The sequence below is a fragment of the Protomyctophum parallelum genome, assembly GCF_964188405.1.
Source record: "Protomyctophum parallelum genome assembly, chromosome: 18".
NCBI classification, from domain to species: domain Eukaryota; kingdom Metazoa; phylum Chordata; class Actinopteri; order Myctophiformes; family Myctophidae; genus Protomyctophum; species Protomyctophum parallelum.
In genome coordinates, this window is record NC_139716.1 from 33,334,980 (window position 1) to 33,350,659 (window position 15,680).

Consider the following 15,680-nt stretch of genomic DNA (forward strand, 5'->3'; position numbering starts at 1 on the left):
GCTGCGTTAATGTATCCACATCACATCCATACTGTGATATGAGACTAGACATGGTCTGAGAGTTTGGATACTGTAAGGTTGTGTAACTAAGTGTTTTCCTGGTTGTAACCACTTACGCCTTATTTTATACTTCACACATCATGTGAACTTAGAGATCAGGCTAGTATGGACAATCTTTGGGGGGGGGGGGGGATCTTATCCTCGCAAAACCAATGTATTTGGTCCAAAATATCACAATACTTGGTGCCAAACTGCACTTAGTCTTCTACGCTGTCTGTTTGTACTTGTTTCTCTTGCTTTACTGTTTAATGTTTACAATCAATGTCACTTAAATTACTTTGGACACCTTTGGCACAAAACAAAAATATGAAAGGGAATTAATTAGGGAGTTTATTTTTTTATACATGATTTTGAATGTTATAATCTGTCTGTTGTGTAGTGGGGTGTTCCCGTGGTGGAACCCCCAAAAGACGAACTAAAGGGACAGTATTTGTTAGAGATACTGATATACTGAGATACTGAGTCCCGATACTGTATCGGTATCGGCTCTTATTTGTCATATCGAGTCATATCGGTGGCAAGTAAATAAAATGTTGGGGCATGTGCCATGTGGACTGGAGTGTGCTTTCAAGTTGCACAAACTGCAAGTGCACATTTGAGTCAGGAGTCTGCTATAAACACAACACGAGATATATAGCTAGATAACTATAAACACAACACTGGTAACACAGAAATTGTGGTCGGGACATCCCTAGTATTTGATGATTCTTTAATGGAGTATTTGCATCATACAATAACAGATCTCCACGGTTGTTTTCATTTATGGTTGAATTTTTTTCACAAATGGAATGCTCAAAATGGGGACGCCATATTGAAAGTGGTTAATACGGCACAATGATCTTATGTTTTGATTTGAAATATAATTTCTCATTATTATAAATGCATGTCTTATTATTATTTCCCTCACCGTTGGCGCCCTCTGGTGGGCTGCGGATCCCACTATGAAAATCCCCCGTATGACTTTACAGTCAACATCTACAAGCTGAAACACGCTTTAGGAAAACATGATAGAATATCCATCTTCATTAGGACATAACTTGTTTTTTTTTATACTTGGCATTAAACCACTTGAACCCCAGCATTCTTATTCTGGGGAGAACATTTGACAAAAATAGCAGATCTAGAGATGGAGTGTAGGCCTGCTCTTTTTGGTGAAGAGATTTTGTGTACTGTAGATTGAAAAGGAAGTCTACATGGTCTAAGAAGTGGTTAAACTAAAGTAATGAGAATTCTGAGGCACCCGTGGACTTACCCTATGGTGGCGCGACGGCACCCACTTTGAAAAACCCACAATTTCCCCTGACATTGGAGCCTGAACATTATTATGGGATGTTAAATGGTGGAAGACATATAGGTTGAATAATTGTAAATGTGCGAAAAATTGTTATTTTGTCTCTCGTGTGTTTGAAAAGGGAATACGTGATCACTCGATACGTTTTGAATGATTTTATATTTTCAGTTCTGCAGTAGTACGGTATGCATATTCTGGCATTTGTTTGCATTATGAAATTGATAGATAAAATTGATCGATTTAAATGTACAGTTCTGTCACCATTTTATTAAGAGCAAATCTCTACTGTACAAAGTGTTTTCTGCTAATAAAGAGTTTATTAGGAGATGTCTGGCTATGTCAATATGAACTGGAATGTTTAACCGTTTACAACAACATATATTTCTATTAATGGATAAATACATTGATATTTCTATTTGCCAGAAAAAACCAACAACATCAACACTATTATAGTTTATATTATTATCATTGCATTATTTAGGATGAATTTCTACATGCTCACACATAACATGTGAGCTTGTAGATCTGCTATATTCAACTCAAGTCAATTATAAAAGTACAACTCACACAAAAAGTATGTTGTATACATCCAGATCAACACATTGCCTCGACAATTCTGTGAAATCTACAGATGAATACACACACACGCACATATTGACATTTCATTTCTACAAATGTGCAAATGTGGAGATTAACCCCCGCACGGACTCCTGGGCCGGTCGCATTTCACCCCAGTCCCTGTGTTTCAGTAACCTGACTCCGCCAGATTGCGGCAGTATTGAGTTCACCAGTTCCCTGCATCGTTTCTCAAGCAGAAACGATGAACCCGGAAGCAGCGGGACAAACATTTGATATCTCCATAATAATTTCGAGTTAATAATTTGCGCTGTGTGTAATATGTCATAAGTCTCTAGCGGCCACATACAGCGGCATATCGCTCCGGCCAGAAATGGACCGGAGTACATCGTCTCTGCCTGAGAGTTCCCAGACTCTCCCTGCTGGCAGAATGCAAAGGTTGTCCAGCAGGGGGAGTGGTTTCACCAGGCTAGTGTTTCAGAACCACCGCTGTAAATACAGAGGGGCCCACAACAAAATTATTATTTTATTAACCTGAATTTCATTTTTAGTAGAGTAAATTGTCAATGTCCTTGCGGCCCAGTTCCCTCCAAGGGCCCCGGGGGCCCCAGTGGGTAATCGGTCCTTACTGTGATTTCATGTAGCATTGATCCAAGAGCAGCAACCACACGCAAGCACGCATGCATCTGTGGCTCAGATCTGCAGTTGGTCTGTCCAGTGACTCTGTAGAAGAAAACATCACAATATGAGGAGACGAACATTAAACGCATTCCAAGTTGACTTACAGTACTTACATAATTAATGTCAACGAAGTCCACACCCATAACACCAGAGGGAGTTCAACAAACCATGTGAAACCCAGATTCGGCACAAACAAGGGACTCAATTATTTTCGCTCCTAGGCCACCAAAATGTGGAACCTTAAGACATGCGAATCCCTTGACTCCTTCAAATGCACTCTCAAAGGGCACTTACGGACGGAAACTGGCCCCCGTAAAATCTGATTCTAGCCCCCCCAACCTTTTCCCCCGTCACTGTATATGTTTTTTATTCCCTTTTTACCTCCTCTATGATTTCAAGTTTTTGGCTATAGAAGTGTATATTTGTACGTCTATAAATGTTATGATGAATTGAACATGGTGGGCCCTATTGTAAACAAGTGGAATGCTTTATGGTGTCGTCCACAGTTAACAGTTTTGTATTGAGTTGTGCTTGAAATGTACTGTAATTCTCCACTCTGTTAATAAATATTTCAATCAATCAATCAAAGCAGTCGTGTTGTTTTTTACAGCAAATTTAGATTTTAGTTTACTTTTAGTCATAGTCTTTTGAATAGTTTTCAATTAGTTTTAGTCACATTTTAGTCACCTGGAATGTTTTAGTGTTAGTCTAGTTTTATTCGATTAACTCTACAGTTGATTTAGCGCGACGTGTTGTAAGCTTGTAGATCAGCTATTTTCAGCATGCAACCAAGTGTAAAATGACTTGTGTCTTTTACTTATACTGGTAACCTTCCTAACATTTTAGTCTAGTTTGTATTTGTTGACAAAATTGTCAATATATTTAGTCTCAATTTTAGTTATCACTTAGTTTCCATTTAGTTTGTCAGTGAAAAAAGGTAGTCGAACAGAAAATTGAAGTTGAAGGTGAAATGATGCCTAAACAAACACTAAACACATTCCAAGTTGACGTACAGTAAGGTGAAATGATGCCTAAACAAACACTAAACACATTCCAAGTTGACGTACAGTAAGGTGAAATGGTTTACATGGCAAGTGTGAAATGGCACCACATGGTCTCATCATGACATTGTGTCAGCCATTCATCAAATCAAACTGTATTTATAGAGCATACAGTGAACATGGAAACAAAATGGGAGAATATAAAAACAACAAAGAAAAAGACAGGTATTGCACAATTTAATTAACCCTGGTGGTTCATGAAGGTATTGCATGTGGTCCCTGACCATGCATTTAGTAATGTAGGATTTAGTCGGGACCTAGTTATGATTGGTTGCCTCGTCTTTAAGCAACGGCATGGCTCTCTAGCCTATGGGACTAGTCCTGATTGGCTCAGCAAACAACAGCATGAACAGTCAAGGCTTCCTCTCTAACACAACAGCTGCTAATGTTATGCGCTAAACTGTCATTGAACCACAAAATGTCGCAAACGAACACAAACAATGACCATGAGGTTGTGACACACAAACGTACACGTTACTAAAATACTAATAATACTAATACGGTGATGATCGTCCATTAGGAGGTCAAGAAAGTCAACAGAAAAGGGGAGTTGGAATCTCAAGAGGGGGAAGTGCACCGGATGGTCTGGTTGAGCCATTATTATTAGGACATAATAACCAATGGGCCATTGGTTGAGAAACAGTGGGATGTATATGCATGGGATGCATAGCAAGTGTTACAAAGGCACTAATCTTTAGCCCATAGCCCCACCCAACACAACAACAGTGGTCCCCAGTTTGATTCTAAGTCAGGATGACTTAGACTTCCAGGGTGATGTAGGGTGACCTCGTTCACAATCAGTTGAAAACCCCTGATTTAGGGTTCTAAAAACAAATAATGAAATCTTAAAATCAATTTCTAAATTCAACGGGTAGCCATTCACACAGTCTGCCACTCACACACAACATGTAAACTTCAACACGTTAAGACCCGAGGCCGATTTTGCAGGTCTGCAGATTTCCAGCGCGTCGACGACACCGGTCATACGAAGGAGTGTGAATAGAATCGGGGGCTGATGGTGGTGGTAGAGGGTTCGGAATGCTTTTAACGGTTCCGCTCACCTGTTGCGAGGCTGTGATGTCATCCTCCAGGTCGCGGTAGCAACCATTCTTGTGTCGTAGGAGGTCGCCCCAGAGCAGAGACTGGCGGCAGCGAGGACACGCCCCCTCCACCGGGAGGAGCATGTCACCCGGCTCCGCCTTCAGGAAGTGTCTAGCCAGGCACGTCATGTGACTGCTCATGTGACAGGAAGCGTGGAAGCAGGTCAGATGATCTGCGGGCTGGAATAGGGGGGGGGGGTTAAAGGAGGTTTGGGGTTGATGAAGGTTGATGAACTAAACCAGTGGTTCCCAAACCTTTTCAGGTCAAGGACCCCCAAATTGACACTAATTAGCCCGCGGACCCCAATTTGAAAAGATATGCCAGGGACCCCCATAAGAGAAGAATTTTACGGCTCTAGCAGTGATTCTCAACCCGTTTAATTTTCAAGGACCCCCAGTTTGACATGCATTAGTCTACATACCCCCATTTTATGGCATTCCAATCTCTGGGACCCCCAATTTATATTGTAAAATCAATGTTGATTTAACTGAGAGTGTACAAATGGAACCGTTAGGGTCCATTTGGTTCCATTTGTACACTCTCAGAGTTACAGACCCATAAGGGTCCATTTGGTTCCTAACTATCATTTAGCTGGGGACCCCTGGAACTCACTCAAGGACGCCTGGGGGTCCCTGGACCCCACTTTGGGAACCACTGAACTATAGGGCGATATGACTTCACATCAATATCATGATTATTTCAAAGTTTTGCCTCGATTACGATTATTTAAAGGGGGAAAAAAGAGCACAAAATAGCAGATCTACACTTTTTTATTAAGTATAAACATATGGCTTAAGTGACTATATCACCATAACACAATATCCAAAATGCAGGTCAATATATCTAATCTCATATGACAATATAAATATCATATCCATACTATCTTTTGTGCAGCTAGCTATGAAAATGTAATTTACCAGCTATACAATGGCCCGCCGCTCTGACGGTTCCATAAGACTAATTGGACACCATCGGTTAGCCGCTTACTGTGTGTTCTGTACAGTACCGCAAAATAATTCAGATTTTACACACAATCAATGAGAATAAAATTACTATTGACACATGATTCATAATTGCAGCAGTGCTTTCCGTTCATGGCTCTGACATGGTACTGAATGATTTTGATTGAAATGTTTTTAACACAAATAGTTCCAATGGCATCAAAATGTGGTTGTAAGTACATGCTTATCGGTGTTGTGAGGGTGGGGTGGGGGGGGGGGGGGGGTACTTCCCTCCAAGGGGTACCTGCTGGGCCAAAAAACGTTTGAGAACCTCTGGTATATTGTGTATCGTTGCTGCCATACAGAAACCTCTTGTCAACATTCCAACCTTTTATGTTGTGTCGTAAATTAAAGGGATAGTTCACTCCCAAAATGAATGTATTTCTATCGATTACTCCCCCATGGAGACTTGAATTCATGGAACGGTTCTTGAGTTACGTGGATTACAGCCGTACAGACAGAGACATTGTGCATTTATAGATAGATAGATAGATAGATAGATAGATAGATAGATAGATAGATAGATAGATAGATAGATAGATAGATAGATAGATAGATAGATAGATAGATAGATAGATAGATAGATAGATAGATAGATCCCGTGCTGTTGTCAAACCTGGACAGCTTTCCTACAGATGGAGCACAGGGACGTCACTCGGGGTGCATCCTCTCCCTGGCCGGATGGTGGCGCTGCTGCTGCCGCCTGCTGCTTCTTAGCACGGACGCTTCCGAACGCGATGGGGATGTGGAGAGGAGGCTGGAGGAGAGGCTCAAAGTCCATCCTGTGGAGTGTACAACACCATCATGACAGTTTCCTGGTCAGTCCTTAGTTGTATAATCCATGAATGGTTTTCAACCCTTTTCATATTATCAAGGTTCATTATCTATTCTGCATTTGAGCCATGGACCACCATTTGATGACATTTAGCCTCTCAAACCCAAGACAATATTTTTTTATTTTACTGTTCAACAGCGTTCCATAGCCACACTCTTAACTGTTTAGACTGGTACTAGTAACTGGTTATTACACGTAACATGGCCTCTTGTCATTGGCTCATTGATAGCCTAGACATGCCCATATGCTGCCACCTCTATGACGATGCTTAAGAGAGCCTCCTCCCTCCTGGAGGTATCGGATCACCGACTTCGGTCTGAGTTTGAACTGAGCCCACTACAAAGACTAATAGGTTAAAACGATCCTTTGTCCCGGCTGCTATTCAAATGCTGAACAGCAGATAGCACTTTATTCTTGCCTCTTTGCACATACTGCCCACTGATGCACTTTTGCTGACTTTGCTACTATTGAATGTCATGAATTCTCTGTCTCTAGTGCCCTGTTCTTAGATCTTAGTCTTGTATTGAATGTTGTTGTGTGTATTTTCTTACTATGATCTGGCTGCAAACCAATTTCCCGCAAGGGACAATAAAGCTAACCTTGACCTTGAACCCTTGACTCTGATGAAGACCACAAGGTGGAAACGTTAGTCGTTCTGTATACTTGGCAAATGGCACCTAATAAAAGGCTCTAAATGTCTGTGCTGCTCCAGTGTCCTCTCCTCCTTCTGCAACTTATGTCCCTGTACCTGTACCTGTGAAGCACTGGATCAGCCGTTCCAGGCTTGAGGCGCGTTGGTAGTCTCCCTTTGTTCTTAAGCAATGCATGTGTTTTAACAGTAATTTAACTCTTGGGTGTAAAATGGATATAATTTTACACTCTCAGGAGTAAAATGTGGTTACCAACTCTCCATCATTTAGCTGGGGACCACCTGGAACCCCCTAAAGGACCACATGCGGTCTCCGGCCCACTGGCACCACCAGCACTATCCCCGCTGCTCCCATAGAGTTAGAACTTATAAGGCTGCTCCCTGACGCTGGATCTGCAATTTTTGAGTCTCCTCCCACCGAGTGGTTAAGAAACTGTTGGACGACCAAAAACACTAGCTGGGGTTTCTGCGTTGCATTACATTGAAATCGGTGACCTATGAATACGGTTTCGACGGATGCAACAGCTGTACCTATTTGTAATAGTCTCCCGCACAGAGCCCTGCAAGCTGTGGGCCCTGGAGCTTAAGCTCCACTATGTTCCATTGTTGATCCGAGCCTCTGCAATTTTTCAACAGATACATTTATTCCAATGAATGGTGACAATTCTGACTTCTGAGTAACGATTATGCAAAAGAAAATAATTCTCCAATAAGTATTAAGTGCGATTACCTGTACTCCTGCTTGAGCCAGCGGGTGGTGAGGGGCAGGCGGCTCCACGGCGCCACCCGCAGCATGTTGGAGACCACGCGCCAGTGGAACTGCAGGCTGGACTCCTTCTTAGAGCGCCGCATCACATGGGCCAATCGCCTGGAGGAGTGGGGGTGCTGCCATGCCCACTCAAACTACCAAATAGAACGACAGGAGACATGTCACATGGGCCAGGCAAACTACCAAATACCAATAGAACGACAGGAGACATGTCACATGGGCCAGGCAAACTACCAAATGACGAGTTTGACGCTGTTTAATACAGTTGACATTTTTGACGTTGACGACGACGGCGACGACGTTGACATTTTTGACGTTGACGACGTTGACATTTCTGACGTTGACGACGACGACGTTGACATTTGACGTTGACGACGACGACGTTGACATTTTTGACGTTGACGACGATGACGACGTTGATATTTTTGACGTTGACGACGGCGACGACGTTGACATTTTTGACGTTGACGACGACGACGTTAACATTTTTGACGTTGACGACGACGGTCATTTTTGACGTTGACGACGATGACGTTGACATTTTTGACGTTGACGACGACGTTGACATTGTTGACGTTGACGACGTTGACATTTTTGACGTCGACGACGACGTTGACATTTTTGACGTTGACGACGACGACGTTGACATTTTTGACGTTGACGACGACGACGTTGACATTTTTGACGTTGACGACGTTGACATTTTTGACGTTGACGACGTTGACATTTCTGACGTTGACGACGACGACGTTGACATTTTTGACGTTGACGACGACGACGTTGATATTTTTGACGTTGACGACGACGGCGACGACGTTGACATTTGACGTTGACGACGACGACGTTAACATTTTTGACGTTGACGACGACGCCGTTGACATTTTTGACGTTGACGACGACGACGTTTTTGACGTTGCCGACGACGGTCATTTTTGACGTTGACGACGACGACGTTGACATTTTTGATGTTGACGACGTAGGGCTGACCTTCGATTACGTTTTTGATGATCGACGCTTCGATATAAATTTGTTTCGATCTTCGACGCTTCGAAACCCAACGGGGGGGGTGCGGTGCGAGGTGCGCGATGCGAGGCGCGCACCTTAAACAATAGCGGAGAGAAAGGCTTGCTTGGATTGGTCTCAAAATCGGAAAGCGACAAAATCGACAAAATCGGAAAGCAACAAAATCGGCAAAATCGGAAAGCGACAAAATCGGACATTTCTGACGTTGACATTTTTGATGTTGACGACGTTGACATTTTTGACGACGACGACGTTGACATTTTTGACGTTGACGACGACGACGATGTTGACATTTTTGACGACGACGACGTTGACATTTTTGATGTTGACGACGACGACGTTGACATTTTTGACGTTGACGACGACGTTTGACATCAATTCGATTTCAATTCAATTGAAATTTAATACGATTATTAAATAAAGAGCAGAATGACAAAGCCTCCAGAAATTAATCTCACCCTCAAAGCCGCGATGTCCGATGGAAAGCCATGGATGATCAGAACCATCTCCCTGAAAGGAACAAACACACATGGAGATCATGAGTAATACACTAGGTTAACGAAATAGAGATGTAAAAATCTAATAAAATAAAAACACCCATGGGGATCATGAATAATATACTAGGTTAACGAAATAGAGATGTAAAAATCTAATAAAATAAAAACACCCATGGGGATCATGAATAATATACTAGGTTAACGAAATAGAGATGTAAAAATCTAATAAAATAAAAACACCCATGGGGATCATGAGTAATACATCGTTTACTAACTAAAGATGTAAAAAGAAATATTGAGTCTGTGAAGTGAGGGGCGCTCTTATCATCATACATCATCATGACGTCATATAGAAACTATGCTATTTGCTCAGACACTGACGTAAAATTGCCCATTTATTGTAAATGGGAATTTAATAGGGGGGGTAACAATACATTTTCACAGCGATACGATACATATCACGATACATGGTTGACGATACGATACGATACATGGACGATATTGGTTCATTATGGCGATCCGATACGATTCAATGATTTGAAATCGATACAGTAACTATTTAAAATACATTGACATTATTTTAAACTAAGTAATTAAACCCTTTTTTCTTCTAACAATTGCTGAATACCACGCACAAAATTTTGCTTAGCAACACGATTCAATACCGATTATTTCCATTGCAAAACGATATGATACGAATACATAGTCAATGTTGCCGTTTTCATTTCGCTATACTTTCTTCTTCTTATTCTTGAAATCGATTGCATCGATTTTTCGATGCAGTTACTATATCGTTACACCCCTAGAATGTAATGTTTGTGTAGGACAACGTTTGTGCGCACAAACAGCTTGATATAGGCCACTAAAAAAAAATCACTCGTGTGAAGTGAGGGACGCTCTTATCATCAACATCAGATTCCGTGGTCAGCCAATCAAATCATCACGACCGTGGTACACACAAACACACAAAGCTGGGCATAAGAGGGGCTCAGAAATATTGAATGCAGTGTGTGAACGAAACCAGTCACAAGATGCATGTTTATCGGCCACATGACGTCCTACGTTGTCATTTAGTGCCCTACACATTAAAGTCCACAAACTTCGCTGCCAGAAGGTCGTTGGCTAAAGCCATGCATTGGAGGGCCTAAAGCCATGCATTGGAGCCTGGAGGCCCCTCAAAAATAAACAAGCTTCTCATTATATAACAGGGTTATTACTAGAGACACAGTGACAGGGGTTAACCTAGGGTCCCTCGTTGGTTATTCCACCCTCCATAGGACGCAGATTGACCTACTGTCTGTTAGCGGAGACCTGTGCTGTCGCTTGAGTGTTGGTGAGATGTTTCAAAGATGCATAAAACAGCTATAGGAGTCGGAGACAGCGGGAACGTGTGCAAAACAGCGCTAATCAGAGTTGCCGTTAAGTTTTCTTTTTTTTTTTTTGCTTTGCTGAACTTCTCTCTCCTCTCTCGTCCTTGTTGACTTCCCATTGTACAGCATCCCGCACGAGACTGGCTAGCTGCGCGTCCTAGTTACTGCCTCTGATTGGCCGACCGCATACATGGAGGATGTTTATAATGCTGTTGTGTCGTGGGAGGCGGGACATGGGAAGTGAGGAAGAGAGAATTTCAGCGAAGCAAAACTTTTAAAAAATATTTAAAATACTAAACTCCGATTAGCACTGTTTCGCAAATTCGCACACATTTCCGTTCTCATTCCGTTCACATTCTCCTAAAGCTGTTTTATGCATCTTTGAAACATCTCACCAACACTCAAGCGACAGCGCAGGTCTTCGTGAACAGACAGTAGGTAAATCTGCGTCCTATGGAGGGTGGAATAACCCTAGGGTACCGCCGTCCAAATTCAGAAAAGGTAACCGAGGGTGCCGAAAGGGACTAGCCTAAAGGCAAAGCCCAAACCCCACCAGTTGCAACTCCTTGCAACAAAACCATTTTAAGGTCAACCACACCATTGCAACTGGATTCACATTTTATAATGGCTGTTGGTAGGGGCCGTTCCACATTTTAGTGACATTACTGGCAGAGGAGCGAAAATAATTTAATCCCTATAGTGATCTAAACACTACAGCATGCAGAGGAGAAGTCATAACAGAACCATCTAAATACTACAGCATGCAGAGGAGAAGTCATAACAGAACCATCTAAACACTACAACATGCAGAGGAGAAGTCATAACAGAACCATCTAAATACTACAGCATGCAGAGGAGAAGTCATAACAGAACCATCTAAATACTCAACATGCAGAGGAGAAGTCATAACAGAACCATCTAAACACTACAACATGCAGAGGAGAAGTCATAACAGAACCATCTAAACACTACAACATGCAGAGGAGAAGTCATAACAGAACCATCTAAATACTACAGCATGCAGAGGAGAAGTCATAACAGAACCATCTAAATACTTCAACATGCAGAGGAGAAGTCATAACAGAACCATCTAAACACTACAGCATGCAGAGGAGAAGCCATAACAGGTAAGGTAAGGTAAATTTTATTTATAAAGCGCCTTTCAAAACAAATGTCACAAGGTGCTGTACAATCTCCCCCCTGCTCCGCTCCCTCCACTGGCTCCCGGTCGCTGCCCGCACAGAATACAAAACTCTGATGCTGGCATTCAAAGCAACCAAAGGTATGGCTCCCCCATATCTTGCAAGTATGATCGAACCCTACAAACCCTCCTCCACTCAGATCAGCCAACGCAGGGAAGTTGGAAGTACCCTCACTAAAAACGCCGGGACAACGCTCCACACGTTCCAAACTCTTCTCCCTTCTGGCTCCAAAACTGTGGAATGCACTTCCCATTGCAGTCAGAACTGCAGCATCACTCCCAATCTTCCGCCGCAGTCTGAAAACCCACCTTTTCAGACTCCATCATGGCCCATAGCACTTACCACACCCCCTTAGATAGCATTTCTGTAGACTTAGATAGCATTTGATACAGACTTATAGCATGTTATGTAGACAGCACTATAATTGCATTGTATGTAGTCATAGCACGTCATAGTACATATGTATAGCATAGTAGTATAGATGTGTAGTTTATATGTATAGCTTCATTATATAGATATTCCACTGTTACTTTCTTAGATTACGCATGTTTCTTGATAAATGTTTTTATGTGATGTATTCCCATGCTTTTTTGTTCTTGCTTAATGTAAATCGCTCTGGATTAAGAGTGTCTGCTAAATGCCTAAATTGTAAATTGTAATTGTAAATTGTACAATAAATAAAATGAAATAAACAAGAGCAACACATAGATCAACAATAAAACGAAAACACAATGACAGAGTAATAATACAAATATATATATATATATATATATATATATATATATATATATATATATATATATATATATATATATATAAACATACAGTACCATATAGACAATATTACAGACAAAAGTGCTTTTGAAACAAATGGGTTTTTAGCAGCTTTTTGAAAGCCTTGACAGATTCTGCCCTCCTTAGGGAAAGGGGTAATTCATTCCATAGGGAAGGGGCTACAACTTCAAAAGCTCTATCGCCTTTTGTTCTCAGTCTTGTGTTGGGAACCACTCCATACTGGTTAACAAGCTTAAAGCTATTGGTTTTGATAGCACATCAGCGAGCTGGATGCAATCCTACCTGGAGGGGAGAGAACAGATGGTGGAGGTGAACGGAACACTGCCCCCCCCCCCCCTCCCAGTGAGCTGTGGCGTCCCACAAGGAAGCATACTAGGGCCTTTACTGTTCCTAATATATGTTAAAGGTATATTCAGTGATTTCACTTAATTCAAATATCACTTATTTTTTTGTTTTGTTGTGATAATCCTCTCTAGTGTGCTGACCATATAAGGAGTTCCTCCCTGTCCCCAGTTAACCCCTGTGGGTCAAAAAACCTTAGGTTTCGTTTTTGGCTCTCTATCCTGATTGGATGAAAGGCTTAGGTCCCAGCCAAAAACGAAACCTAAGGTTTTTTTTAGTGAAATCACTGAATATACCTTCAACGACATGACATCAGCTTGTGACTGCAACTTGTTCCTGTTCGCAGATGACTCAGCACTGCTGGTCTCGGACAGGAACAAGCTGCAGGTTGAAAAGACCCTCAGCTCTGAACTCGGTAGAATCTGCACCTGGCTCGCTGATAAACTATCCTTACACCTGGGAAAAACTGAATCCATTCTCTTCGGATCAAATAGTAATCTCAGCAAGGCAGATGGCTTCTTCTTGGTTAGAGTGGGTGACAATATTATCACACGAAAAGATGAAATTACCTACCTAGGTTCCATCCTGGAGGCCAATCTTTCCGGTGATAAAATGGCCACCAACGTAATCAAAAAAGTCAATCAAAGAACAAGATTCCTTTACAGGATCTCCTCACTGGTCAGCAAAAACACCTTGAAGACCTTAACAGGAGCCCTTGTACAAGGTTTCTTTGACTATGCATCCACCTCTTGGTACCACAGCACCTCAAAGGCCCTTAAAACAAGGCTCCAGACCTCCCAAAACAAACTGGTCAGGCTCCTACTTGGCCTCACCCCAGCCCACTTTGACAGGCTGGGATGGCTTAGGGTCGACGACAGAGTACAGCATCTTGCAATGGGTCTGGTTCACAAGATTCGATACACCACAAAGATACCCATGTACCTGTCTATTAAAATACTTCCTTAATGTAAACGAAGTCCACACCCACAACACCAGAGGGAGTGCAACAAACCATGTACAACCCAGATTCGGCACAAACAAGGGACTAAATTATTTTCGCTCCTATGCCACCAAAATGTGGAACGCCCTACCAACAGTCATTAAGACATGTGAATCCCTTGACTCCTTCAAAACCGCTCTCAAAGGGCACCTACGGATGGCTGCAATTCGAACAATGTGGACCCTGTTGTAAAGAAGTGTAATGCTTAATTGGGTCGTCCACTCACAGTTAACAGTCTTTGTATTGAGTTTGTGCTTGAAATGTACTGTAATTCTACAAACTGTTAATACATTTATCAATCAATCAATCAACTTTGAGCAGGTCTTTACCTGAAGACCTCAGAGTTCTCACATTTGAAATGGGGACTAAAAGAGCAGAGGAGAAGTCATAAGAGATTCAGTCCATAGTCAAATCATAAAGTATTCAGTCAATCAAGTCCCTGTACCCCACTTAGTAGCCTACTTACTCAAGGACAATAAATACTTGAGTAAAATTAATGTACTCAGTTAAATTACCATGGTCCTCGCCCACTGGTCCTCTTGGCCCCGCCCTTGTGACGTCCTCCGTTGTGCTGGCCGATGCGCCGCTCCGGGTTTACCGTAAAGCCGATGTAGATGCGCCCCTTGAATTTAGGGTTGGTGCAGTACAGCATGTACACCCCGAAGAACCCCTCCACCTCCACCACCATGATCTATTAAGATAGCTCGAACCAGTGCTGGTTGTCTCCGAACTGAACTTTTTGATATGGTTCATTAAATGCGTATCATGCCAAATAAGTGTGATGTCAGCGCTGGATATCGCTGTTGTCTCCATACATGGGGCTATAGGTGTATGGAGCTCTAGGTGAAAGCTTTCATTACAAGTAATAATTCATTATTAATAATAATACCACCGAGGGGTCTGAGTAATTTAAAACCCTTTTGTCTTTAAACCTAGCGCAATATTGGCTGGGCATATTGTACCGACATTACGGTATAATTAGTAAACAAACTGTTAGAGATGTGTGAAGTTGAGCTACCGTTACAAATTAAACACATTTAAAATAATAAAAAACACGTTTTATCATTCTGTAGCTGTGTTCTCACCCTTCACAAACCGTTGATATATATGCATGTTATTAAATAAAATGTAATTGGAGTTAAAAGGTGCTCTCCTCTATAGCTCTCCTCCACTAGGTTTAATGTACACAAATATCTGCTGCTAAATGCTAATAAACGTTAGCATGCTGCTGTAGTTGTTTCAAATGTACTGTCCGCCGCTCTGCCTGATTAAAACTCTACTGTCTGAAACCGAAACTCACAGATCACACTGAAAACCAGTGGTGGTGGGTGTAGTTAGTTACTTAACTTACTTTCAACTGTAGAACATGTCATTTAACCAAAGATCGACAAAAGCAGGGGCTCGCAACTCACTTTGTATACTGGGCT

General features: G+C 42.0%; 1 protein-coding gene across 1 annotated transcript; it reads right to left on the reverse strand.

Moving 5' to 3' along the window:
* Positions 1 to 1,653: 1,653 nt before the first annotated feature.
* Positions 1,654 to 14,941, reverse strand: slx1b (SLX1 homolog B, structure-specific endonuclease subunit; the record flags this gene model as incomplete). The annotated part of the gene is made up of 6 exons (XM_083788693.1): positions 1,654 to 2,650; positions 4,731 to 4,949; positions 6,388 to 6,553; positions 7,986 to 8,158; positions 9,506 to 9,557; positions 14,769 to 14,941. The coding sequence occupies 6 exons, from the start codon at positions 14,939 to 14,941 to the stop codon at positions 2,621 to 2,623; spliced, it is 813 nt and encodes a 270-aa protein (XP_083644819.1). The 3' UTR covers positions 1,654 to 2,620.
* Positions 14,942 to 15,680: the final 739 nt, after the last annotated feature.